Source organism: Haliotis cracherodii, unplaced genomic scaffold (assembly GCF_022045235.1).
Source record: "Haliotis cracherodii isolate W230 unplaced genomic scaffold, xgHalCrac1.p SCAF_24, whole genome shotgun sequence".
Classification (NCBI taxonomy): Eukaryota; Metazoa; Mollusca; class Gastropoda; order Lepetellida; family Haliotidae; genus Haliotis; species Haliotis cracherodii.
In genome coordinates this window covers 10,254,742-10,280,693 of record NW_027266280.1, presented here as the reverse complement: position 1 = coordinate 10,280,693, position 25,952 = coordinate 10,254,742, and the positions used below count along the sequence as shown (strand labels likewise).

The 25,952-nt window shown below is 41.5% G+C and overlaps 1 protein-coding gene across 1 annotated transcript in view; it reads right to left on the bottom strand.

Moving 5' to 3' along the window:
* Positions 1-3,875: 3,875 nt before the first annotated feature.
* Positions 3,876-25,952, bottom strand: part of LOC139472428 (citron Rho-interacting kinase-like) — a 48,196-nt gene continuing 26,119 nt past the window's right edge. Inside the window, exons 23-45 of the mRNA XM_071254906.1 lie at positions 25,675-25,719; positions 22,146-22,217; positions 21,676-21,792; positions 20,094-20,203; positions 19,505-19,588; positions 18,491-18,626; positions 18,269-18,373; positions 17,616-17,756; positions 17,364-17,474; positions 16,483-16,645; positions 15,270-15,575; positions 13,620-13,815; positions 11,947-12,183; positions 11,429-11,534; positions 10,963-11,037; positions 9,975-10,125; positions 9,156-9,388; positions 8,713-8,821; positions 7,088-7,219; positions 6,747-6,827; positions 6,496-6,577; positions 4,826-4,996; positions 3,876-4,024 (exon numbers count right to left, since the gene is read on the bottom strand). Of these exons, the coding sequence (XP_071111007.1) occupies positions 3,910-4,024; positions 4,826-4,996; positions 6,496-6,577; positions 6,747-6,827; positions 7,088-7,219; positions 8,713-8,821; positions 9,156-9,388; positions 9,975-10,125; positions 10,963-11,037; positions 11,429-11,534; positions 11,947-12,183; positions 13,620-13,815; positions 15,270-15,575; positions 16,483-16,645; positions 17,364-17,474; positions 17,616-17,756; positions 18,269-18,373; positions 18,491-18,626; positions 19,505-19,588; positions 20,094-20,203; positions 21,676-21,792; positions 22,146-22,217; positions 25,675-25,719 (3,078 nt within the window). The 3' untranslated portion in view covers positions 3,876-3,909. The remainder of the gene's footprint in view (positions 4,025-4,825; positions 4,997-6,495; positions 6,578-6,746; positions 6,828-7,087; positions 7,220-8,712; positions 8,822-9,155; positions 9,389-9,974; positions 10,126-10,962; positions 11,038-11,428; positions 11,535-11,946; positions 12,184-13,619; positions 13,816-15,269; positions 15,576-16,482; positions 16,646-17,363; positions 17,475-17,615; positions 17,757-18,268; positions 18,374-18,490; positions 18,627-19,504; positions 19,589-20,093; positions 20,204-21,675; positions 21,793-22,145; positions 22,218-25,674; positions 25,720-25,952) is intronic.

Sequence of the window (25,952 nt, the reverse complement as noted above, 5' to 3'; positions counted from 1 at the left end):
CGCCGTGATATTGCTGGAATATTGCTAAAAGCGGCGTAAAACCATACTCACTCACTCACATACAGCGCAAAACAGTAAACGTACATCAATATCGGGCCAACTACCTTCGTTTAACTTAGCCCGGATCTAAGCCTTATAACATTTCAATATTATATTTCACACTTATCGTTCTATGAGCATGATTTAAGATTTTCTTGATACCCTGTCTTCATTCCTTTCGATCACTTTAAGTCCATACTTTACAGGACACATAACATTTACATAGAGTGGCTATCAACCGCATTCCCATTCACAGTAGCGTTTGGTGTTTGCAAACCAACGTTAGGAAACCTCTTACAAGCCAGAATATGGACGTTCTGTTTTTCAAATCTGTCAACACCCCATATTTCTGTACCATGTGGGTTGAATTTGCGATGGAATATTGCAAAGAAATTCCACGAAAGCTTTTGTGCAAGTTCTGAAACCCACTCATTCATTTTTTATGTAGACAAACTCTGATGTAGAGCTTGGGTTTGTCGAATTCCTGGCTGCCTTGAACTCTCCTGGTCCCTGCGAATTCCTTTTATATTCATCATCATTTATTCTCGGATGTGTCGAATTCTCAGTTGTCTCAAATTCATTTTGGAGTCCCAAGTATCCAAATTAAGCGTAAAATCCCGATGACTCGAACAGTTCCAAATATATAAATAAAAGTCCCCCAAACCGACACTTGCCAAACTTTCTACTTGCTTCACACACAATTGCCTGACCTCACTGCAATTACATACCTGACACCAATCAAGCCTATTAAATGTTAACAAGCACACCTTTCATCAATGGCTCAAGCTGATTACTATATACACATTGCCAGCAAGTTTCTGAATTGTTCTCGCATGTAAAAATTGACAAATTAGTAAAACGGATTAAGGTCATGTTTGGGTATTTATTTTTCGGGTTATGACTAAAACAATGCCTCCAGTCTAGATGCGGATGAGATCGATGATACGCCGGAGTTGCAGTCCCCTTCACAACTAGCAGCCTGGGCACTGAAATTTACATACGAGTGAGTGAGTGAGTTTGGTTTAACGCCGCTTATAGCAATATTACAGCAATATCACGGCGGGGAACACCAGAAATGGGCTTCACACATTGTACACATGTCGGGAGTCGAACCCGGGTCTTCGGCGTGACGAGCTAACGCTTTAACCACTAGGCTACCCGACCGAACAATTTACATACGACTTGAAATCTAGTGTTGTCCTAACCTGGTAACAATCACTCATAATATGTTTGATTTTTGAAAAATCACTTTGTTGGTTGTCTTGAACCCCGGATAACTCAAACTTTCCCCCAGGTCCCCACGAGTTCAACTGTATATAAGAATACAAAGCCAAGATATCTGCAGTTCACCTTTATAGAACCATTTGTCATTAACAGATAACCACTCATCTTTTAATACAACATTTTTTATTTACTGTTAGTTGGTGTGAATCTGCAAACTTCTGAAGAATATTAGGTTGATTCTATAAACCAGTTGGAGACAAGAAGTGAGTTGGGCATTCTGCTTTCCCAGTCATGAAATACCATTGTCAAGTGAGTGAATTACTTGGGGAATATAAAATATTGTCGTATGCATCTATTTCATGACAGTTGATGGCATTTTTATAACAAATAGATCATTAGGTTACAACGATATCTGGTGTATATATTCATATATGAAGGTAAATGTCAAGATTGAATCTTGAATGAGGTGGACGACACAAACATTTCTTGAGGTTACACACAACCAAATGTTTTCCCATAGACTTCTATAGTAACGTTATGATTTTTTTTTAAATAACTAAGCATTCAACAGCTATTACCTGTACGTGTGTGCACAGTTTGGCCTTAGAGCAGCAATAAAAAAAATAAAAATGACTAGCTTAGTCAGCTCCTTTTCCGAGTACCGGAAGCTAAACACACCACCCCCAGTTTCGCACCAAATGTCACCTACTTGAAAATAGCTGTGGTCACATTCAGCATAAGTCATGTTGAAAAAGACAGTACTAAATATAGAAAAACATGGTCAGTTTTAATAACTGGATGGATGTACATTTGAAAGACATAAAAATCTTCCAGAATATCCTCCAATCACAGCCTGCAGATATCTCTCGATCTACACTGAAGGCTCCCTACGAAAACCGCACTGTCCAAACTGGTTCTGATTTGGTGTAGTAGAACCTTGAAGCCAAGATTGTTGTTCTGCATGCATATGATTACATGTATGTAGAACACAACCTAGGCTGCTATTTCTTCAACAGCCAACAAACATAACCATCTGTCACTAATTTGCCTGGCACAGACGATGACAAGCTACAGTGATATGTCGCTCACTGCAGCTTAAAGAAAACCACTTGTAGATGGTTTCTGTATTAACCTTGAGATATCATTCAGGAGATCCGGTGTAAAATAGGTCTTCAGCAACCTGTGCTTGACCCAAGAGACGACTAACGGGATCGGGGTGGTCAGGGTCGCTGACTTGGTTGATGCAATTATTGTGTATCCTAATTTTGTGGATCAATGCTCATGATGTAAGTCACTGGATTGTCTGGTCCAGACTCGATTATTTCCATACCGCCGTCATATAGCTGGAGTAGTGCTGAGTGCAGCGTTAAACAACATCATCATGATCATACAGGATGATGTCAGGTCCATTTCAAAATACAAAACATGTAATGTGTTATCATTGATTTAATTGGATTCATATTCACAACAGTATTGATACAGAAAGCATGTACATGATATAAATATCAACAAGTATGTTTCAGAGGATAGAAAAGATGAGGGTGAAAGTGTTGTTAATGACATTTTTACATCACAAGCAGGCAATAGAGGTATCTTCGTATTTTCAGATTTTCTTCTAAAACTAAGCTGCACAAAACATGATGCAAAGATATTCCACACATTCTAAAATGATATATGTAGCACAAGTAACATGGAGGCTACACCAGTTAAATCCTTCACACAACCCTGTGTTAATATAGTTAAGAAGACCTATTGCACAATCCAGTCATTATCCTAAGAATACCTGTGATTCTGATTTGGTGTTAATTTCTTTTTTTAGCATGATACAGCTCCACCTGTATAGTCCCCAGAATTTTCACCAATAATATTTGATGCAAACAACTTGTGTCATTTGGAGTTGTGGGACCTTTGAAAATATATCAAGTTATCAGCAAGCTGGTAACATAACAGCTATTCTGCTGAGACAAAAAGTCATACAACCTTACATTTAGTTAAGGAATTCACAATGAAATTGCGTTTACCCAATGTCAACATATCACTTCACCCATAACATTAGATACGTCTTTATGTTTACATTTCTTCATCTTTACACACATTTTCTGCATTAATTATTACATAAGCTTTTACTGTGGGTATATTCATGCTACGGAATGGTAAAGCATATACTCACTGTTGGCAGTGAATTGGAAGATTTGGTACCAAACAAATTATATCAGTGATGAGTACCTTCTGTAGCAATGAAACTTATCCACGGATCTTGTTGCGTCATGGGTAACTTTTGTGATACATTGCTATTTCAACATATGCATAAATCAAGTAGTAACCTGGCTAACTTCCAGTGAAAAAAAAACACCCACTGTCATCCCTGCTACAGGATTGTAAACAAATGTTCATGTGTATCTCAAAGCACTACTACTCCAGTTGATATGTTAAATATCCTCCTTATTCTGTGGCATTTGAAAGTTTGCTTCCATGTTTCCTAGACATACTAGGAAGTGTTATGACAGCATACATAGGCACTGAATACAGACATTGCCCCATGTATTGCTACCAGGTGAGATTCAGGAAGACAACGCACAGTTCTGATTAACTCCCAAATCATTATGCTGGTCTTGTTTTCTATGCCCATAAAATGAGACAAGGGAGCTAACTGCTGCTGGATTCACTTGTATTGCTGTCAAATGATGTGAGAGAGAGTCTTCGTCTGGATTCCTTCTGGGGACTCACAAACCTGACCTGCATCTTGTCAGAAGACCGTAAACTGAAATAACAATAAATGTGTATGCAGATATTTAATAAAAAAAATAAAAATAATTAAAAATTGTTTAGCCCCAAATCAATAAGGACTTGTAAGAGTAAAGAAATCAACATAATTAAATTGTTTGGTAAATGAAAATATTTTCGGTTTGTCTTGCCATGACAGATTAGCTATGGGAAAATATTTGCATTTTGGGGCCAAAAGGTTTTAAATTTTCATTTTTGTTGAAAATCTGTCACCAAATGATTTAGTTTCAGTTTAGTTTAGTTCATGTCTTCTTTGAGAGGCATCTAGAAGTTGGGAGTACTAAGTAAGGGTAAGATATATGGATGAATAACTTCTTTATTTCAATTACTGGCGACTTTTCGACGTAGGTTCTTGCTTGATAACAGTGATAGAACCTACACCAAAACGTCGCTCCTAATTGTAATAAAGAAGTTGTTCATCCATATGTCTTACCCTTACTTAGTTCATGACATCATGATTATTAGTTTTTGAGGGGGACGAATGTCTGGCCAGTCATTATTTACTCCCACTAACATATCAAAATATATAGGCATGCAGAAATGTCATCAGAAAATAAAAAAGAGCCGATTGCTTTAAAACTAATACATTTTCAGCCCAATCCATTTTTATTTTTATTAAAACTGCAGTGTATGCATGGAGTAAGATAGTGTCTTCAGTGTTTACATTCCAAAAGTTAAGAACTTTGATATCAAATAAATCATGAATGCATAGGAAGTCTTTAAGGGTAATCTGAAGGTAGCACCCAAGTGTAAGTACACGACAGAGACTACTGCCTACCTGTCTGCTCTCCTGTTCTCCTTGTCATCTGTGATGTCATGCTCCTCCAGTCCACGGAGACACATCAGCTCGATGGCATTGTTGTTGCAGGCCATGATGTACACGGATCCCGCTGTCACTGCCGGCCCCAAGTACCGCGGAGACTGCAGGTCAATGATGGTCTTACGGCCTCTGTTGGGTGGACAAAAACACAGGTAGTCAGTCACAGGTGGTGTGGTGAAATGGGGTTTAACGTCGCCTTCAAGATTAGTACCCATACATTACAATGTGTATACATGTCTGTGTGTCTGTCGGCTTGTACTAGTCTGGACTAATGCCGGTTTTATCGTGCTAGCCCACTCGGATACCATGCCGCAGTTTAAAATGAATATCTACTCCAGCACAGAATACTAACTCGAGCCAAACAGTTTATGTTTTATCCCCTTAAAGAACCATCTTCAAACGTCTGTGGGAATGATGCGACCAGGGCTTGAACCACCGAGGTTCCACTCTCCAGGAAGCTGCTCTATCCACTAGATGACAATGTTTCTCCAGACAGGGTAATGAGACAAACCTTATGATATGTTATATACTTCATCCAATGTAAGGTGCACTGATTCGACTTTTAAAAAAATATTTGAAATGTTCCTCAGTAAGGAAACAATTTCTGTATGTTTTTTTCTTAACCAAATTGATCAAAATATGCATTCCCTTATTTGCCTGATCAAATGTGTAGGGACATTTCATTAATATCAACATACAGTGTATGGCATCACGCATCAAGATTACAATTCAGTGATGTCATAGTTAAAGAAATCTGGTCCCTCTCCCTTACACTTTGGCCCAAGCAGTACATGACCATCACTAAATAGGAACTATTCCCCTTTTGTATAATATGCAGTATCTTTTACGATTTGATTTTTAGTCCATGATGCTTGTCTGCTTTGCTTCAAATATAGCGACAGATTGGCTGAATATATGTCAATGGATGACAACAAACAGACAACCATACAAGTAGATATCCTTGACAGCTGAAAGGTGAGTTGGTTTTAACGCCGCTTTTAACAGTATTCCAGTTATATCGCGGCGTTTCAGCTTAATGTGGGAGGAAAGCCCTAAGTGATGCAAGTTTCAGACGTTTACCACTTCGGTGAAACCCACGAGCACGGGTATGGTGCTGACAAACCTAGAAACATAATCGGGGCGAACCGGGATTTGAACCCACAATTCTGGCCTTCCCAAGGGACGCAACTCTGCACAGCGAATCGCGGCACCTAAGACGACCGTGCCCCCCAGCTGAAATAGTGCTGAGTGTGGTGTTATAAACATTGGCAATTTCCAAATTAGGTTTTGGTTTGTTGTTTAACGCTGCACTCAGCAATATTCCAGATATATGATGGTGGTCTGTAACGAATCGAGTCTGGACCAGACAATCCAGTGATTGACATCATGAGCATTGATCCACGCAATTGGGATCGATAACATGCATCAACCAAGTCAACGGGCCTGACCGTCCGATCCCGTTAGGCGTCTTTTAAGACGAGCATACCTTTCACAGCAAGCATGGGTTGCTGAAGACCTATTCTACCCCGGATGTTCCAAATAAAAAATGAGTTCCTCGGCAATACATTTGAAGAAATAATGTGGGCATGGGTGGTCCAGCTAGAGGCTTGTGAGAAACCATTACTCACTTGACTTCCTGTTTGCTGGCAGGGACGACGGTTGCCTGGATACAGTTGAAGTATGTGATGTAGAGGAACGGCTCCCGGTACACTGGGAACAAAACATCATGTCAACTCAGTCAGTTTTTATTTATTAACTCCCTGTTTCACCAGAAATACACACTTTTTACATAATGCAGATTTTAAAACATTTTCATGTTTCTGTTTCTGTGTGAGAATCAAAATATCAAACTAAATAATTGATGATGAGAGTAACATACCAAATGTGAGCGGAAGTCCACTCCATTTCACATCCAGGGGTCTGCTTCTTCTGCCCTTGCCGTCCACAAAAACACCAAACTCTGAAAACAGAAGGCAGAAATGCATCACATTATCTTTAGCTATCATGGTCACAGCCACTAAAAAGAGACATTTTACTAAAAAAAAATTATTTTTTTTAAAATACAACAATTATTATCACTAATATCATCAAAAAGTGTATATTTCATCAGAACATGTTTACTGGGAAGAATATCTTATGGAATTTTTTACTTAAGGGTTTATGTAGTGCATTTACAGTAAAAACAAGTATGAAACAAAGCGAATAAAAACATGTTGTTACCATGGAAACACAAGAGGAACTCATGAGGTAGTCCTGCGGGGGAGACTTGCACGACAGCGAGGGGGTAGCTGTGGTGGTTGGCAGCTCCGAATGCAGCAAATGCCAGCGAACTGTCTTGTCGGTCTACAAAGTCTGGAGTGAAAGAAAACAGGGACTTGAAACTTGCTAGTCATGGAATATATTGATGGAAGGCTATATCTACATACCTATCATGGACAGCTTTGTTTGTTTGTTGTTAATGCCACACTCTGGAATATTCCAGCTATGTGACGGCAGTTTAAATAATTGAGTCTAGGACAGACAATCCAGTGATTGTCATAATGAGCATTTATCTATGCAATTGGGATACGATTACATGCATCAACCAAGTCAGAAAGCCTGAACACCAGATCCTGTTAGACGCCTCTCACATCAAGCATGGGTTGCTGAAGACCATTTCTAACCAGGATCTTCACCAGGTTTCATGGACGAATGGTCCAGTTTACATATCTATCACAGGTTGGTGGTCCAGTACATTCCTATCCTGGGTGGGTGGGTGGTCCAATATCTATATTCCTATCATGGGTGTGTGGTCCATTACGTCTACATTCCTACCATTGATGGGTTGTCCAGCATTTCTACATTCCTACCATTGGTGGGATGTCCAGTATATCTACATTCCAGCCATTGGTGGGTTGTCCAGTATATCTACATTCCTATCATTGGTGGGTTGTCCAGTATATCTACATTCCTATCATTGGTGGGTGGTCCTGTACCTATCCTGTACTATCATGGGTGGGTGATCCTGTACCTATCCTGTACTATCATGGGTGGGGGTGGTCCGGTACATCTAAATATTTATCATAGGCAGTCCTGTAAATCTACATTCCTATCATGGACAGTTGGTCCAGTACATCTACACCTGGGTGGGTGTTCCAGTATCTACATATCTACAATGGGTTAGTGGTCCAGGACGTCTACATACATATCATGGGTGGGTGGTCCAGTACATCTACATACCTTTCATGGACAGGTGGTCCAGTACGTCTACATACCTATCATGGACAGGTGGTCCAGTACGTCTACATACCTATCATGGACGGGTGGTCCAGTACGTCTACTTACCTATCATGGGTGGTCCAGTACATCTACATACCTATCATGGACGGGTGGTCCAGTACGTCTACATACCTATCATGGACAGGTGGTCCAGTACGTCTACATACCTATCATGGACGGGTGGTCCAGTACATCTACATACCTATCATGGACGGGTGGTCCAGTACATCTACATTCCTATCATGGACGGGTGGTCCAGTACATCTACATTCCTATCATGGATGGGTGGTCCAGTACATCTACATACCTATCATGGACGGGTGGTCCAGTACATCTACATACCTATCATGGACGGGTGGTCCAGTACGTCTACATACCTATCATGGACAGGTGGTCCAGTACATCTACATACCTATCATGGGTGGGTGGTCCAGTACATCTACATACCTATCATGGGTGTGTGGTCCAGTACATCTACATTCCTATCATGGGTGAGTGGTCCAGTACATCTACATACCTATCATGGGTGTGTGGTCCAGTACATCTACATTCCTATCATGGGCGGGTGGTCCAGTACATCTACATACCTATCATGGAAGGGTGGTCCAGGCTGATTCTGTAGAACTTCTCTGTCCCGACCAGAGCGTAACTCTCAGCTATACACACACAGCTGCAGGGCTCATACGAATCAAACTCCTACAAAAATAACATTCATATCATTTAAATACAAAGAACAACATCAAGGATGGTTAGTAGCTGTTTCATTATCTTAAGAGTAAGACCCATGTCTCGGCCCTGCATCAGGAAAGAATGTGTAGTCCCTTAGCAAAATCGGAAATATTCTAAATACACAGCACCTTGATTGCTGTATATCCATTACAATATTTCCCTCTCTAATGTGATCACACCTTCTGTCACAACGACTGCAATATATACAATATCATTTAAACAGACTTCTGAACAACTTCCACTGATCTGATACTTGAACAAGCCTTATATCTTGCACGCTTTAAATTAATGACATCCTCACCTTCCTGGTGCAGAACATGGCGAGACTGGGGTTGTACTTCATGAGCAGGACCCTGTCTGTCATGCCCACACAGAGGTAGGTGCTGTCCTGCCACATGCCCACATCAAACACTGTGCACCCCTGCACCCCATCGATCTGCTTGTAGGGGAGGGGGGCCGTCTCCCCACCGTTACACTGAGTCAGCCGCAGCTTGATCAACTTCTTCTCCACCATCAGAAGCCGGCGATCAGTACCTGGTCAACCACAGAATAACACTCTTCATGTAAAATAGGTTGTTTAACCAGAACCCAAATCAGAATTATATAGGCTTCAAAATTTCAATAGTCATAGTAAATTGATCGAAATGTTTAAAAAATATATTTAATTTTTCAAATTAAAAAATCACATTTATTTAACAATTTACAATATGATTCCGTGTTAATAATAAAAGGTGTCCTTGGGTTCTCATGGTATGCTGATGTAGTATTTGAATCCAGGGATCCCCTAAAATCTCCATCTTTTAATGTGGTCATGACAAGGACCCCTAGACCCTTAATCTCTGTAATTCTATAATCAATAACCAACACAAAAACAGCTGGATTTATGTTTCAACATTAGGAATTCAGCCTTAGAAGACTTACTGTTTTGAGAATAGTAGGATATATTTTGAGAGTTCAGCGCCCACTTGCAGAAAGTGCTCTCAGCGTGATGACTGTCATAGTCAATGTTACAGAATGCAAGTTACATCATCGTAGCACTACGATCACTTTGTGCAAGTGGACACAGATCAGTATAATAACACACAATCTCCAACATTTAAGCAGTCGGAGCGGAACTGACCTACGATCATGATGATCATGCCAAGACCGGCAGCGAGGGTCATCTGGTGAATGTTGGAGATCCCCGTGAGGGGAATGAGGACCTTGTCACTGGTCATGGGACTCTGGGGGTTCATGGCAAACAGTCCCTCCTCCGCTCCCAGCAGGACCAGCTGACACAGCAATAATAGTGTATATTATTTCCACTGATATAAAAACACGAGGGTGAGATTATAGTTATCATCTAAAATCAGTCTTGGAACATTTTCAGTGTATGAAGTTATTTGAAGTCGTTGAAGGGATACGATAACGCTCTTCAATTATTTGGGCCCCGAAGGTAGCGTTGTTTGTTTTTTAAAATGTCTGGACAGAAAAATTGAGATTCCCAATCGTGTCCGGCGCATATGACGGTTTCCAGACCCCTGGTATGAACAGCAATAACAGGTGTCTTGAGTTTATAAAGTTCAGCTAACCAGCTTCAGTGAGTTGGGTTTAACGCCGCTTTTAACAGTATTCCAGTTATATTGCAGCATGTCAGCTTAATGTGGGAGGAAAGCCTGAAGTGATGCAGGGCTCAGATGTTTACCACTACGGTGAAACCCACGAGCACGGGTATGGTGCTGACAAACCTAGAAACATAATCGGGGCGAACCGGGATTCGAACCCACAATCATAGGTTTCTGGCGTGCCCAAAGGACGCAACTCTGCACAGCGAGTTAGTGATCACGAATATTTTGAGGGATGTTTTTAGGAAATTCCTTGCTCATCCTTCACTTTTAAAAATTATCCCCATAAATATTCATAATCCTTTACTTTTTTTGTTCAGTGTACAATAGAAAAATTATCTGTTGATGCAATGTTCTTTTATGACTATGTATAGATAAGATGGGGGTCACGGTTTGGAATCTTAAATCTCAGTTCTATCATTCATCTGCATATAGAATGAATACCTCTTTGTTTTGAATGTAGCATGTGGAAATGAAAGAGTGGAAAAAAGAAAAGAGACCCACCTGCTTGGAGAGAACAAGGGTACTGTTGACTTCCTTCCTTTCAGAAAATGTCACAACCGTGTTCATCTGGATTCTCTGCACAAAGATAATTCTGAAATTAATCTGCTGCAGTGCAACATTAGTCTAAAGACTTGTCATAATAGTTAGGAATTAGTGAGAAAAACATTACAATCCCCACCACCACCACCACCATGAAGCGACAGTTATGTTATGATTCATCATCGTCGCCGTCGTCATCGTCGTCATCATCGTCATCATCATCATCCAACAGTTGTTATGATTTTGTTTTCCCTGGTCTGAGAATGTGGACTGATCTGTTGACTGGGATAATCTCATACGCTTTGAGCATACCTCCTGTAGTATGTAGTATGTAGTGTTGAGTTTGACAAGAGACCAGTTATCAAGAATGCAACTTAATTTACATCTTTGGTTTAGTTATCAATATGGTTGAGTGTAAATGCCTTACACTCTTCCTGAAAGCTTCGCCCTTCGTGGCACACTTGACAGCTGCTTCCAGAGACGCCACCCACTTCTGCTTCTCCGCGAACGTCAACGCCATCAGGTACATCACTCTGCCAGATGAAAAACAACCATAGTAGTTAAGAGGGATACTAAGATGGCCAACACACGCGTGACAACACAGTTCCTATCTGCTTGTTAAACCAAGGTACTATCTGCATCTGTTGTGATCTTTGAGCAACATTTTTTAAGAAATCAAATAATCATTTCGAAGCATGGATTAAGAACAGCATTCAAGACAGCGATACATCTAAAAGTTGGCATCATCTAAGGGACTGACAATTTGATATTCTGGGGTTTAGCCTCAGGATTTACAAAAACAAAAAAGAAATTTGTTTGCTAGACATGCCGGAAGTTCTGATTTTTTTCAATTTCTTTAGGCAGTGACTGAAAAAATGTCTCCAACCAGAAAAATAATACCCCCCGAGAATATTAATTGTCTGTGTGGGTTATCTCCCTTCTTACCTCCCTGGCCAGCAGGTTGTGATTGGATCTTGATCTATCCGGAGGACGTAGGAGAGGTCACTAGAGGCGGTGTTGGACAGTTCCGCCGACGTGACAGCGCTGTGGACACTGACTTCAGCGTCGCCAGGGTTCAGCTCCAGGGTGTCTATAGGGTTGCCGTCATTCTGTTGATTGTACACCATCAGCCAAGTGCCATCCAGTGTGACATAGCGCTTCTCCCAACTTGACTTGCCAGTTCTGGTATGTGTAGAGTGAGGAGACTTTCACAACCAATTATATGAGGACAAACACCTAATGCAATCCTCAACATTTCTATCTTTTTTATATCTATAATGTCAGTACTACTTCAAGGTTATATGATCTGTGAACTGTAATTGGCTCACAGTACATTCTCATCAGTCTGTCATTCTCCATCATTTATGAGGAGTGAGTGAGGTTTTACGTCGTTTTTAGCAATATTCCAGCAATATCAAGGCGGGGAACACCAGAAATGGGCTTCACACATTGTACCCATGTCAGGAATCGAACCCGGGTCATCGGCGTGACGAGCGAACACTTTAACCACTTGGCTACCTGACCAACCCTCATTTATGAGGAAGTTTATATGTTGCAGACACCTATATTCCAGTTAAATCATACCAATCTGTAAATGCTCAAATCTGTGCTAGAAAAGCCTGTTATAGTTTCAGCAACAATCCACATTCTTGGGGTGCAATGACACAAAATCAGCTACGTCCCAGTCCCAGATACTCAGTTTGATCAGCTCTAACATAAGCAATTCTGTAAGGGACATTTGCCCAATTGAATTGATGTGCAGAACACATTCAATATTTTAAATAACGATGAAAAGTAAATCACAATCTCAGAAAAATCAGATCTTAGTGCTTGCTACTGCTACACAAAGATCTGAGGACATCCCAATAAAGGTCACGTCAGAATGACCTTTCTCGAACTTGGACATACTAGTGAAATTACTAACAAGAAGTCAACATTAGCCAATCAGAAAGCAGCTTTCTCGAGCTATATGGCACTAGTTTCAAACTGGCGACTTCCATTCCGGCTACAATTTGAAAAATATTTTGGCAAAGTTCATGAATCAAAATTTGAACACTGATCAAAAGAACATTCTGGAATGTCTAATAGATGCGATTGTATGGCAGTATGCGGGCGATTCAAGTCGCTTCTGTTCAAATCTTTATCCAATTGAAGGGCAAGGATGATGAGGTTTTGACGGAATCGTACAGCCCCTAAATTTCATTTGGAATATCCTGTGTTAAACGTTTTCGTGGTTCCATGATTAGCAAAACATTCCAACTGTCACTTTCCTGATCTGGTAAGTGACGCTCTGATCGTTCAGGTCGTTCAGACGTGATCTGTTTTAGGATGTCCTCAGATCTTTGTTTAGCAGTAGTGAGAACGAAGATCTGACTTTAATTAGTGAGTGACTGAGTTTGGTTTTATGCTGCTTTTAGTGATATTCCAGCAATATCAAGGGTGGGGACACCAAAAATTCACACATTGTACCCATGTCGGGAATCAAACCTGGATCTTCGTTTTAACCATTAGGCTACCTGACCGCCCCTGATTTTATTAGATTGCAGTACACCACAATATGACAATGAATCTTAATGTGTGAAATGAATGCAGTCCCTCGGGAGTCACTGTGGACATACCGCGGCAATTTCAGCCATCCCTCCATGCGTATAGCGTTGCTCAGGTCCTTCTCCTCCTCCTCCTCCCCGTAGTACAGAGGCTGGTCGGTGTTGACTCGCGCCATCATCCCCGTGTAGTGACTCACATACTCTGTTGGCAGGCCGCACGACGCAGGGACTGACGTCACACATCGGGGGTGGCACACGATATGACATTCTGAAAAATACACAGGATATTAATTCTGTTACAAAAACATTTTGGTTTGAAACATATAATTGTATCTCAATTTTTAAATATTTTTTTTAATCATACGTTGGTCAAAGCAACTGACGTTTACAAAATCTCAAAATATGATGACTGTTTTCAAGTTAGGTTTGATTTGAGGTTAATATCCCAAAAAGGTTGTAGAAAAAAAATTAAAACAAACCTACAAACAACATATTTTTCGATTAAAATTTTGAAAACTGTAAAAGTGTGAGTGGGTAAGTGAGAAAATATGATTTTACACGGCTTTTAGCAATATTCCAGCAATATCAGGGCAGGGGACACCAGAAAAGGGTTTCCCACATTACACCCATGGACTGGTCTTAGGCGTGACAAGCTAATGCTTCAACCACTAGGCTACCCTACCACCCTAAACAGTAAAACAAATGGTCTAGCCTCACACGTGAACACAGAGACAGCAATACAGTGATCCCTCGCTATTGGGCTCTTTGATAAAGCGCTACCTCGGTTACTACGCGCGGTATCGCATGGCTCCCAAAATTTAAGTACACTTTTAATACTGAGAGTTTTACACAGCCGTGATTGTATTGTTGTTCGTTGTTCATTTGCACATAACGCTTCTCATTGCATAATCAACCGTTTATCGCTGAATGGAGTTCTAATAATCTGTTTGAAAACATCCGCGGCAATTCCCGGAAATACAATTGTTCAACTAGTTAACTTTTCACACTATACATCCTTTGATCTTAGAAGCGCATGCATGCAATAAAAGAGAACCACAAGCAAAGTTTATTTTCTTAATTAGTGGGCAATCCAATTTGAGGCGACACTGTCAACTCAACGTAGTTGCTGTCACAACACGGCGGTCATTCCTTCTGATTCGGATCAAGTAACCGTATCAAACCAATTAATCTGGCTTGAATTTTTATCTATATTTGCATGAATGTGTATGAATGCGCGTAGTGCTGGTCAAAACTCTCGTTTTCCGTATTTTAAGCAACATGACCAATCAATGCCACTGAATCTCTCTGTACTTGTGTAATGAATTGTGATTGGCTCTTCACTCATAGCGTCTGTCACTACCATTATCGATCGATATTTTCATGTAAGTAGACTACATTCACATTGAATGTGACAGTTAAGGCATGTAAATAATAACAAACGGCGAAAACATAATGGATATATATTTTTACACTATGAACGGTAAACAACTTGTATCATTGCAATGTGCGAGACAAGGCGAAGATCGTGAGATTGGCCGAGCGCGCTCCCCCGCCTCGGCCTCGGTTAAACGGCTCATCGTCTATAACGCCCACCAATTATTTGGACCCCATTGGTAGCGTTGTAGCGAGGGACCACTGTAGTTGATGTTTGACTGTTCAACATCAGTCACTCAGTTTCTCAAGCATCTTAATAACCTGGCTCAACATGCACTTCTCACTCACCTTGACATTTTGCGGCCTGTTTGACGAAGTGGACGCTGCCTAGACACACAGCACATTTAGTGGCACGGGTGTTGAGGCCGGTGACAAACCGGTGGGGGATGTTGTGATGCATGCGCTGCTGTTTCGGCTGCGGTGTTGATGGAGGCCCCACGATGTATGAGGCAACGTCTGGCATCAGGGTGCCAGGATCAGGCTGACTGGACGGAGACTGTGCGAGGGCAGCTACAGCAGCCTTCACCTTGGGGGTCAGAGTACTGGTACCATCAAGGATGAGTTTCTCTCGGAGGGGACCCTTCAGTTTCAACACTAGAGCAAACAACATGCAACCTTTTGTAGAATATGAATTTTGAATTACCTGTTCTCTTTACAAACTAGAATCTTTATAACACTTTTAAAGGATGATACAAAATAGCATTATCAAATTCGTAAATTTCATGCATTTTTTAGTTTTTTTCCACCAATAGTCAAATGAAATACACTCATATATTCCCAACAATAGCGCAATAGTTGATTTAATCCGTTTCACAAGATCACCAGCGACACTAATCTCATAACACAGGATGCTATCTGGCTAGAGACATCGCAACCTGCCTGCTCACCGCTTTGAATACCATTCTATGAGTCGCCAGGTGGATGCAGACCTTATACACTTGCCGAGATGTTACCATGCTATAAGGAACTGTGGTTACATATAAGCATCTAGATACATCTATATACAGTCAAACAATGTTGTGTCAAACTTTGATGTGTCTAACGTACAGTTGTCTTGGTGCCTACACATTCTTTCATTACTCATCATTTTTGGTTGTGTAGCACCGCGGATGACGCAAAGTATTTACGTGGGTCCCTTCAACTTCAACACAAGTCTTTGACTACATGTATATGTACCAAGATTGACAACAGCCATTTTGACTTAGTGTTTCCTAGTCACGTGATTACCGAATGGAGTGAAAAACCAGTATTTATATATATTTATATATCACTACAGTGAGTGAGTGAGTGAGTATGGTTTTACACCACTTTTAGCAAATAATTCAGCAATATCACAGCGGGGGACACCAGTAATGGGCTTCACACACTGTACCCATGTCGGGAATCGAACCAGGGTCTTTGACGTGATGAGCGAACGCTTTAACCACAAGGCTACCTGACCCCCCCTGTTACAACTCCGTCCTACTCTACATGCATCTGACAGAACCACAGTCCTACTCACGGTCATTGGACAGCTGGTAGTTTTCCTGGCGGAGTCGGTCCAGCTGCTCCTGCAGTTTGCAGTTCTTCTTCCTCTCAGACTCCAGGCTGGCCTGAAACTCCTTCCACTGCGGAACAACAGTTGGTGCCTCCTTGCCTCTCATGCTGCCAAATATCTTACCAGGCTGAAAGTAACATGCAGTAATGAGTAACAACTAGTTCAAATTACAGCTGTGTTGACCAAACACCAGGGCCCCATTCCACAGAGCGATGTTAGCGCTAAGATGATCGTAACTCCCATACTATAACACAGGCTTACCACAATCAAAACACTAAGATCACTTTGTGGAATGGGCCCCTGACCAATGAGCCACAGCATGACAGTTGATCTGAGTTGAATGTTAGCTGGATCTTAGACACCAGGTAAGACAAGGCAACACTGCTCAGTCTTAACATAGGAGAATGGTTTTATTTAAAAGAGCCTCTGTTCATAAATCAATAATTGGGTAATGACTGATTCTAGCTATCTCACAGTTCCTTGTATCTCAGCAAGCTCCACCAGGGGACCTTATTGTGGGTGGTTCTGGGTGTCAGATATCGTGAGTGAGAGAGTTTGGTTTAACACCGCTTTGAACAGTATTTAATTAAACCATGGCATATCAGCTTCATGTGGGACAAAAGCTTGAAGTAATGCAGATCTTAGATAATTAACACTTTGGTGAAACCAACGAGCACCGGTATGGTATTGATAAACCTAGAAACATATTCAGGGTCAACCAGGATTCATATCCATCACTTGTGCTGCATGAGACGAGTGGGACCCTGTGCCCCCCATATAGATGTGTATTCTCAGAAAGGTTGACTGCTTCCGCATCCAACTAATGTTTGTCACGCTGGACGTACCCTCTTCTTCTTGGACATACTATCATGCCACAGCTCCTGTAGATAGTCTATCAGTTTCATCTGCTGGCCGATGGTACTCTCAAATTTGTATTTCTCCAAGAAGTGGAGGCCCTGGCAACAAACATGTATCTTAGAGTAAAACCACATAGATTATTTTATATTACAATGATTAAAGCAAAGTCAAATAATATGTTTAGTTTGACCTATGTTTAAGGACAATATCAAGAAACGGGAAAAGATTTGATGTTCTACCTGCATAGCTTCAGTAAAGTTTTCGAGATCAATCTTCTCCCCGAAGATGAGCTCGAACTTGTCCATGGCTTCATCGAGGTTCTTCCTCAGCTTCAGGTTGTTCCCTCTCAGTTCCTGGTTCTCGGTCAGGATCTTGGAGATCTGAACACAGCAGCACAAAGTGGGTGTCTTAATGTTTGGTTGTTTGTTTGTTTGTTTGTAGTTTGCAGCATTATTCCAGCTGCATTCATTATTCCAGCTATATGATGGCAGTCTGTAAATAATCTATAGCAGATAATCTAGTGATTGACATCATGTGCATTAATCCATGCAATTGAGATACGATAACATACATCAACCAAGTCAGCGAGTCTGACTACCCGATCCTGTTAGGCGCCTGTTACGACAAGCATGGGCTCTGACCATGACCATGACATGATGAGAGAGTTGGGTTTGATGCCACTTGGAACAATATTTCAGTTATACCACTGAGTGTCAGATAAATGTGGGAGAAACTCCCAAAGTGACTTTGGCGTAGCACAGGTAACAGACAATGTATTATAAGTTGGGAATATCTGGAACTAAACTCCATAATCAGCAGATCCTGTCACATCTAAGAAATGAAACTCTATTCCTCCAGCAATGAGGTTGCCCTGATCAGTCTGTGGTCGTACCTCTTCCTTCAGCTTGATCTTGTCGGTGTCCTGGGCATCCAGGATCTGCTTCTGGTGGCTCAGGATCTGCTCACTCTTCTCACACTTTTCTACCAGATCCGACATCTGAAACAGCAGAGGGAGTCTTATTCCTTACAAAATCTGGACTTGGTACTTCACCTCATTGGACAGAACAGGCCGAACAGTCAATGCAGCAGCTGGCAACACATTCCCCAGGCTCACCTTGTTGTTGAACTTGTGTGTCTTGCCTCTCTCTTCCCACAGCTTGTGGTTCAAGGCCTCGACTTCACTCTTGTGGGCGGCCTTGGCAGACTTGAGCTGCTGCTTCAGGTTTGTCAAGCGCTGGTCATTGGCAGATCTGGGAATATAGTATTGGAAACAAGATGACCACCTGATTGGTTAGTAAACAAGCTGTATTGTTCAAACAAACAAAATCTGTGAGAGAAATTGAATAACCATAAACACTTTCAATATCCCCTATCTGGCCTACACTATGACAGACTGATCCCCTACCTGGCCCTCATCTATGACAAACATATTCCCTGTCTGGTCTGCCCTGACAGACTTATCCCCTACCTGGCCTGCTCTATGACAGACTTATCCCCTACCTGGCCTCATCTATGATGGACCTATCCCCTGTCTGGGCTGCCCTGACAGACTTATCCCATACCTGGCCTCATCTATGATGGACTTATCCCCTGTCTGGCCTGCTCTATGATGGACTTATCCCCTAGCAGGTCTGCTCAGACAGACCTATCCCCTACCTGGCCTGCTCTATGTTGGACTTATCCCCTACCTGGCCTGCTCAATGACAGACTTATCCCCTATCTGGCCTGCTCACACAGACTTAACCCCTACCTGGCCTGCTCAATGACAGACTTATCCCCTACCTGGTCTGCTTAGACAGACTTATCCCCTACCTGGCCTGCTCTATGTTGGACTTATCCCCTACCTGGCCTGCTCAATGACAGACTTATCCCCTACCTGGTCTGCTTAGACAGACTTATCCCCTACCTGGCCTGCTCAATGACAGACTTATCCCATACCTGGCCTGCTCTATGTTGGACTTATCCCCTACCTGGCCTGCTCTATGACGGAATTATCCCCTACCTGGCCTGCTCTATGACGGTCTTATCCCCTACCTGGCCAGCTCTATGACAGACTTATCCCCTACCTGGTCTGCTTAGACAGACTTATCCCCTACCTGGCCTGCTCTATGACAGACTTATCCCCTACCTGGCCTGCTCTATGACGGACAACTTCTGACTTGTTCCCTCGAGTTCCTCCTCTCGCTCATCGACCACCTGCTCGTACGTCTTTCTGTACACAGCATGAATTGCTATTTCACAGAAGTGTCAATAAAAATTAACAAGAAAACATTTCTTCATTATTCAGTTTTCCCTTTTGTCTAATTAGAAAAGAGCAAACAAGCAAAAAAAGATTACAGAATATCTGTGCAAAGTGAATGAATGGTGTCTCAAGAGTTTGGTAAGGGATTTACTGATACAGATTGTTAAGTATGACTATTTGTGACCCATTGTCATCTTGAAAAGAAAAGCACTGAAATGTATGAATGCCAACCTCATAAAAAAAGTAATCACTTAAGTCAATCCTTTCTAAAACTGACACAAAAATAACCCTGTGACATTATAAAACATGGATGACATTTGACATGTTTTAAAATGTTTGAGAATTGAAAAGAACTATCTGAATAAACATGATACATCAACTGAGACTGAATTACAGGCTCGATCATGGAGCTGGATACTAAGCACTTTCTTTGAAACAAAAACACAATAACATATTTCAACACTAGGCTCGTTACCTGATCTTATTCCATTCGGCTTCCCGTTTCTCGTACTCCGCCACAAGAGCCTCTAGGTCCTTCATCTGCTCCTCCAGCTCCTTACACACCCCGCGGAACTTCTCCACTTTCTGTAACACGCGACACACAGGTACTGACACATGACCTAGGACACTTTCTGGGGCTGGGACTAGTCCAAATTACTACCAAGGTACAAAACCCTATTACCTGACCCTAACTGGGTACTCAACCCCCTATTACCTGACCCTACCTGGGTAGCTGACCCCTAATACCTGACCCTACCTGGTTAGACAGCTCCCTATTACCAGCTCCCTATTACCTGACCCTACCTGGGTAGCCGACCCCCTATTACCTGACCCTACCTGGTTAGACAGCTCCCTATTACAGCCCCCTATTACCTGACCCTACCTGGGTAGCTGACCCCTTATTACCTGACCCTAACTGGGTACCCAACCCTCTATTACGTGACCCTATCTGGGTAGCCGACCCCTAATACCTGACCCTACCTGGGTAGCCGACCCCTATTACCTGACCCTACCTGGTTAGACAGCTCCCTATTACCAGCTCCCTATTACCTGACCCTACCTGGGTAGCCGACCCCCTATTACCTGACCCTACCTGGTTAGACAGCTCCCTATTACAGGCCCCTATTACCTGACCCTACCTGGGTAGCGGACCCCTTATTACCTGACCCTACCTGGTTAGACAGCTCCCTATTAACAGCCCCCTATTACCTGACCCTACCTGGGTAGCTGACCCCTTATTACCTGACCCTACCTGGTTAGACAGCTCCCTATTACCAGCCCCCTATTACCTGACCCTACCTGGGTAGCTGACTCCCTATTACCTGACCCTACCTGGTTAGCCAGCCCCCTATTACCTGACCCTACCTGGCTAGCCAGCCCCTATTACCTGACCCTACCTTGGTACCTGACCCTACCTGGTTAGCCAACCCCCTATTACCTGACCCTACCTGGGTAGCCAGCCCCCTATTACCTGACCCTACCTGGGTAGCCGACCCCTATTACCTGACCCTACCTGGTTAGCCAACCCCCTTTTACCTGACCCTGCTTGGGTAGCCGATCCCCTATTACCTGATCCTACCTGGGTTCCTGACCCCCTATTACCTGACTATTTAGATACAGGTATAAAACTATCTGGTCATGCATACACTGAAGTTGACTGAAGCTTTCTCTATATTCAAACGTATGAAAGTCTGAAGGAATGTGTGCATAGTCAGAAAGAAATGTGAACATTAGTGACTTGTAGGGTAACAATGGAGTCATTAAACAATATATCAATATATCACATGACTAACCATTGATCTGGGTAGTCATATGTGTACCCAGGTCCTACTCAGGACACATCCAACCCAAGTAACCGAGTTACCCGTCCCAGCCCCAAAGCTTAAGTCATCATTCTAGTTTTGAAGCTCCTTGCACTTCTCCCCAGTCTATAGTGTGTCTCCCAAGTAAATGTATGTTACCATTACAATAAACATCAAGTATGATGCCTTCTTGCACCAAACAACAACTGCAAACACTTTTGTAAATAATCATAACTGATATCCATGAAAACTGACCTTGACCTCCAGATCAATCTGCCTGTTCTTGTCATTGATCTCGGCCTTGACCTTGGCCAGTTCCAGAATGTCAAGGCTGCGCTCCTTCTGAATCTTCACCAGCTTCTCCTCCAGAGTCTGACAACGAGAACACCACAATCACTGGGTGAGCTAGCTATTTGTCTGACAACGAGAACACCACAATCACTGGGTGAGCTGGCTATTTGTCTGACAACAAGAACACCACAACCACTGGCTGAGCTAGCTATTTGTCTAGGAAGCCTCAGAGGCTTGCGATTCTATATCATGTTTATTGTCCTTTAATTTTTACATTAAGTATGACACATGTGCCCTTTAAAGCATATATGATCCATAGAGGACCACAAAACAGTTTTTACTGGGTTTTGAGGATATCTACTGATCACGAGGATAGATGTTGCATAATTTTCCTTCTATATTATCCGATTTCCCCAATGAGACGCAAAGTTGACCTTGTTCTGTCTGCCGAACATTTCAAACTTGGACTTCAACAGATTCAGCTGGGCTTCCTTCTCGTCATGCGCCTGCAACAATAATCACACAGTCTGTGACGGACAGAAGTGGTTGTCAAAAAGACAATCACATGGTTGTGAAGTAAATGTTGTTTCCTTTTTTGTTCTGAAAAAAATATAGCCTGAGCTAAATATGTTTTAGTTACAGTCTGGCAAACCAAACATGTTTCTATGCTACTTGTTTGGTTCTCGTAATTGTAGTTAATTTGTTATTAAAATTTGAACTGATTATTTCGTTTTGCCAGTCACATAAAAACATTATTTTTTCAAACCTTGGAAAAGATAAAAATGATATAGAAAAAAGTGGTTAAAACAGAATCACCAAATCCTCAAGGAAATTGCAAACATGTACAAACGGCAGAATGGAAGCAATGAAAGGTGCAAGATATGGTTACCCCAAAAACAATTCAATGAACATTAATCTTCCAGTAATAGATCACTAGGGCTGGCAAAAAAATTAATAATCAGAATTATCTTCGATGGGAAGAAATATTAACATTTTTCGATATGAAATTGTTGTCATCAATAATAAAATACATAAACTATTGTGATGAAATAAAGTTCAGATTTATCAAAACAGACTTGTTATTGTCAATCTTATCAATTGTTGAAGACAAAAAACAACTGGTTTTGCTATATCTCACAATGTCCACAAATGTAATCCATGCATAAATGTGTCACTGCTCACCAGTGGTGTGAACTGTTGATTTCTTTTGGGTCTTTCTTGCATATTGCTTGAAGTTACTTCTTTAATATTCATCAATAATTGATAGATATTTAGTTTGTGAGTATCAATCTCAATAATCTATATTGATAGCCAGCCCTATATCTCACATTACCTGACTGAGGAGCTACATGGTGACAGCCTCAGTTTACAGTGCATGGTTACATGGGATGAATTGTAGTCGTCAGTGGGTTATTATTAGCATGATCACAGTAAAACACATATTTTTGTTGATCTAACTTCAGATCACAATACAATTTAGGATTCCTCTTCTCAAAGGCATAAAGTGCCCATGAATCTGATACCAGGGTGTTATCTTTATTTAACATCAAATATTTTAGAAAACTTATGGTAATGATTTAGCTTTAACCTCTGGTAAATCGTATCAAAAACATCTATTTAACCTGATACACAAACAGTATATTGCGTGTTAATGAAAAGCATGTAAGCAGTGTTCCCGTTTACTCTTGAAACTACCAGTCCACCAGGACTGGCAACTCAAAAAATGACCAGTCCCCCAAATGTTTAGCAAATAAAAAAAAGTATGAAAATTACCTGGTTTTAATTGTTTTAACATCATGTTCAATGCAATGACGTCATCTCTGAAGTAACTTTGTTAAATCGACATGTCATTTACATAAAGTTCAGTCACATTATTCTCCTTTTTTTGTAGTTAATATTTCAAGCCAAAGTTGCTACAAATATATAGTTAACCTCGTAGCAAAGCGAAATGTGATTTGCTTGCACTAAAAATAGACATTCACAAGCGTAAACCCTGATGGTAAAAGACAAGCTGACTTCATTCGAAACATATACTTATATGAATATAGCAATGTTTTGTTAAAAAATAAAGATTTATAAGGTACACAGGGACTGGCAGTCACATGAATTACCGGTCTAAGCCTAATTTTACCGGTAAAAGACTGGTAATTACCGGTAAACGGGAACACTGTGTAAGTAGATAACCATGAAAGTAGATGAGGTCACGACACTGGCCCCGGTGACCTATCAAACGGAGGTTAGTATGACCTTTCCAGTATGTTGCTACAAAGCCTTTGTGCACAAAGTAGTCCTTGTTCAAACGTTCACTCCCTGAGCAGTAGGACATAAGAAGTGGGAGAATCCTAATCCTGATACAGGATTCACCTTATGCTCCTTGTCCTACGAGCAGCAGAACCTCCCTCTTGACCAAAGTAAATGTGGATTATTTTTTAAAACTGTAGCATATTTGTCTACATATTGATCATGTTCGTATTGTTTTCATTATTCAGATCATACTCCTTATTAACACTTCACAGGTTTGTACACACAATACATACCCACGACAACATACCGCTGCTATGAGGTGAGGTGAAATGGGGTTTAACGTCGCGTCCAAGATTATTGCGCTTATATAGCGACGTGCATGTGCATGTGTGTTTGTGTGGCTGCTTGTACTAGTCCGGACTGATGCCGATTTATAGTGCTAGCTCACTGAGATACCATGCTGCAGTTTAACATGAATACCCCACTCAGACACACTATACTGTCTCCGAGCCGACCAGTCCTTGTTTTAGCCCCTTAATGCCGAGTGCATGTCTTTTGGTATGACGCAGCCGGGAATTGAAACCCGGACCACAGAGGCGGTCCCGCTGTTATGATGTATTACACATACGTGTGGCACATGTCCATTTTCAGTCAAGGAATAAAATGAGGTCATGTATATTTCACAGAAGGCATCTTCCCCAGGCAAGGGAGTTAACTGACTATATACGTACAGATTCCACCCTAGCCCAACTTGGCTAGAATGTCTGGGCTCAATCGTAGCACCACCAGTGGCTATTACAAGTAATGTCCCTTCTGTGTTCCTCCTATTGACAATCAGATTCCACCTCTCATAACCCTTGCATTCAAACAAAATTGCGGTGCCCAATCAAGACGAGCTGATTGATAATCAAAATCTATATTGTAATAAAACAGATCTTACTTCATGAAGTGCATAAAATCACTGGAGCACTGATTAAAAACATGAAAAGATATGGAAAATATCTGTTGAAGCCAAGTTGGCAGCAAATATGCTTTGCAAATCCTGCAACTGACCAATATCTACACAGCAGTTTACGAACCACAGTTTTGATTGAATTATGCATAGACTTGTTAGTCCAGCCAAAATATAACTCCATAATTCCAGCCTAGTTCGGCAAGGATGGAAACTGGATTTTTATAGTCAGTTAACTTTCTTGCCTCTTGGAAGATGAGAGAAATCAAATGAGCGCTGCACCTAGCATGACTGACACTGCAGCAGTGTGCAGAGCAGATGGCCACAAGGATGTCACATGTTTCAGGAGAAATATTGCCTCAGGTGCACTGTAACCTGAGCGCTCATTGGTCTGAGATCCTGCCTAATTCCCTCACACTGGAATCGCATGATACGTTGGTTGAATATAGCCCACTGAGTTCCTGGATGATGAGGGGGAAATGTGGTGTTTCACAGACCTGAGAAGTATTGACAATGGTGAGTACTAAAAGGTAGTCACAAAAGCATTAGCACATCCCTTACTTTACCAAACAGTTTCTATAGAGCTCAAGCTGACCATTGGAACAACCACCCCACTCATGGCTGTATGAGAGTCCTGCCATGGATTACTTTGTGCAAGAAGGCTTGGTAGACAATTGTCTATGAAACTGGTATAAATATAACATGATTAATGATATGAAACTCTCCACCAAATGAACATGATTATATATAATACAGAGAATTCTTACGACTTTCACAACCTGATTTACAGGTGGGACAGCTGGCTGTTCATCCTGAAATATGTCACAACGCCATTCCAGTTCATGATCAAACATCACTCACCTCCAACTTCAAACATTCAAAGAATAGTTATCCCAAACTATTACAACTTAATCCTGTTATATGCTTCTCCTTTTACAGTGTGTGTTTGTTTGTTTATCACCACACTCAGCAATATTCCAGCTATATAACAGCACTCAATCAAGTATGGACCAGATAATCCAGTGTTTGACATCATGAGCATCCA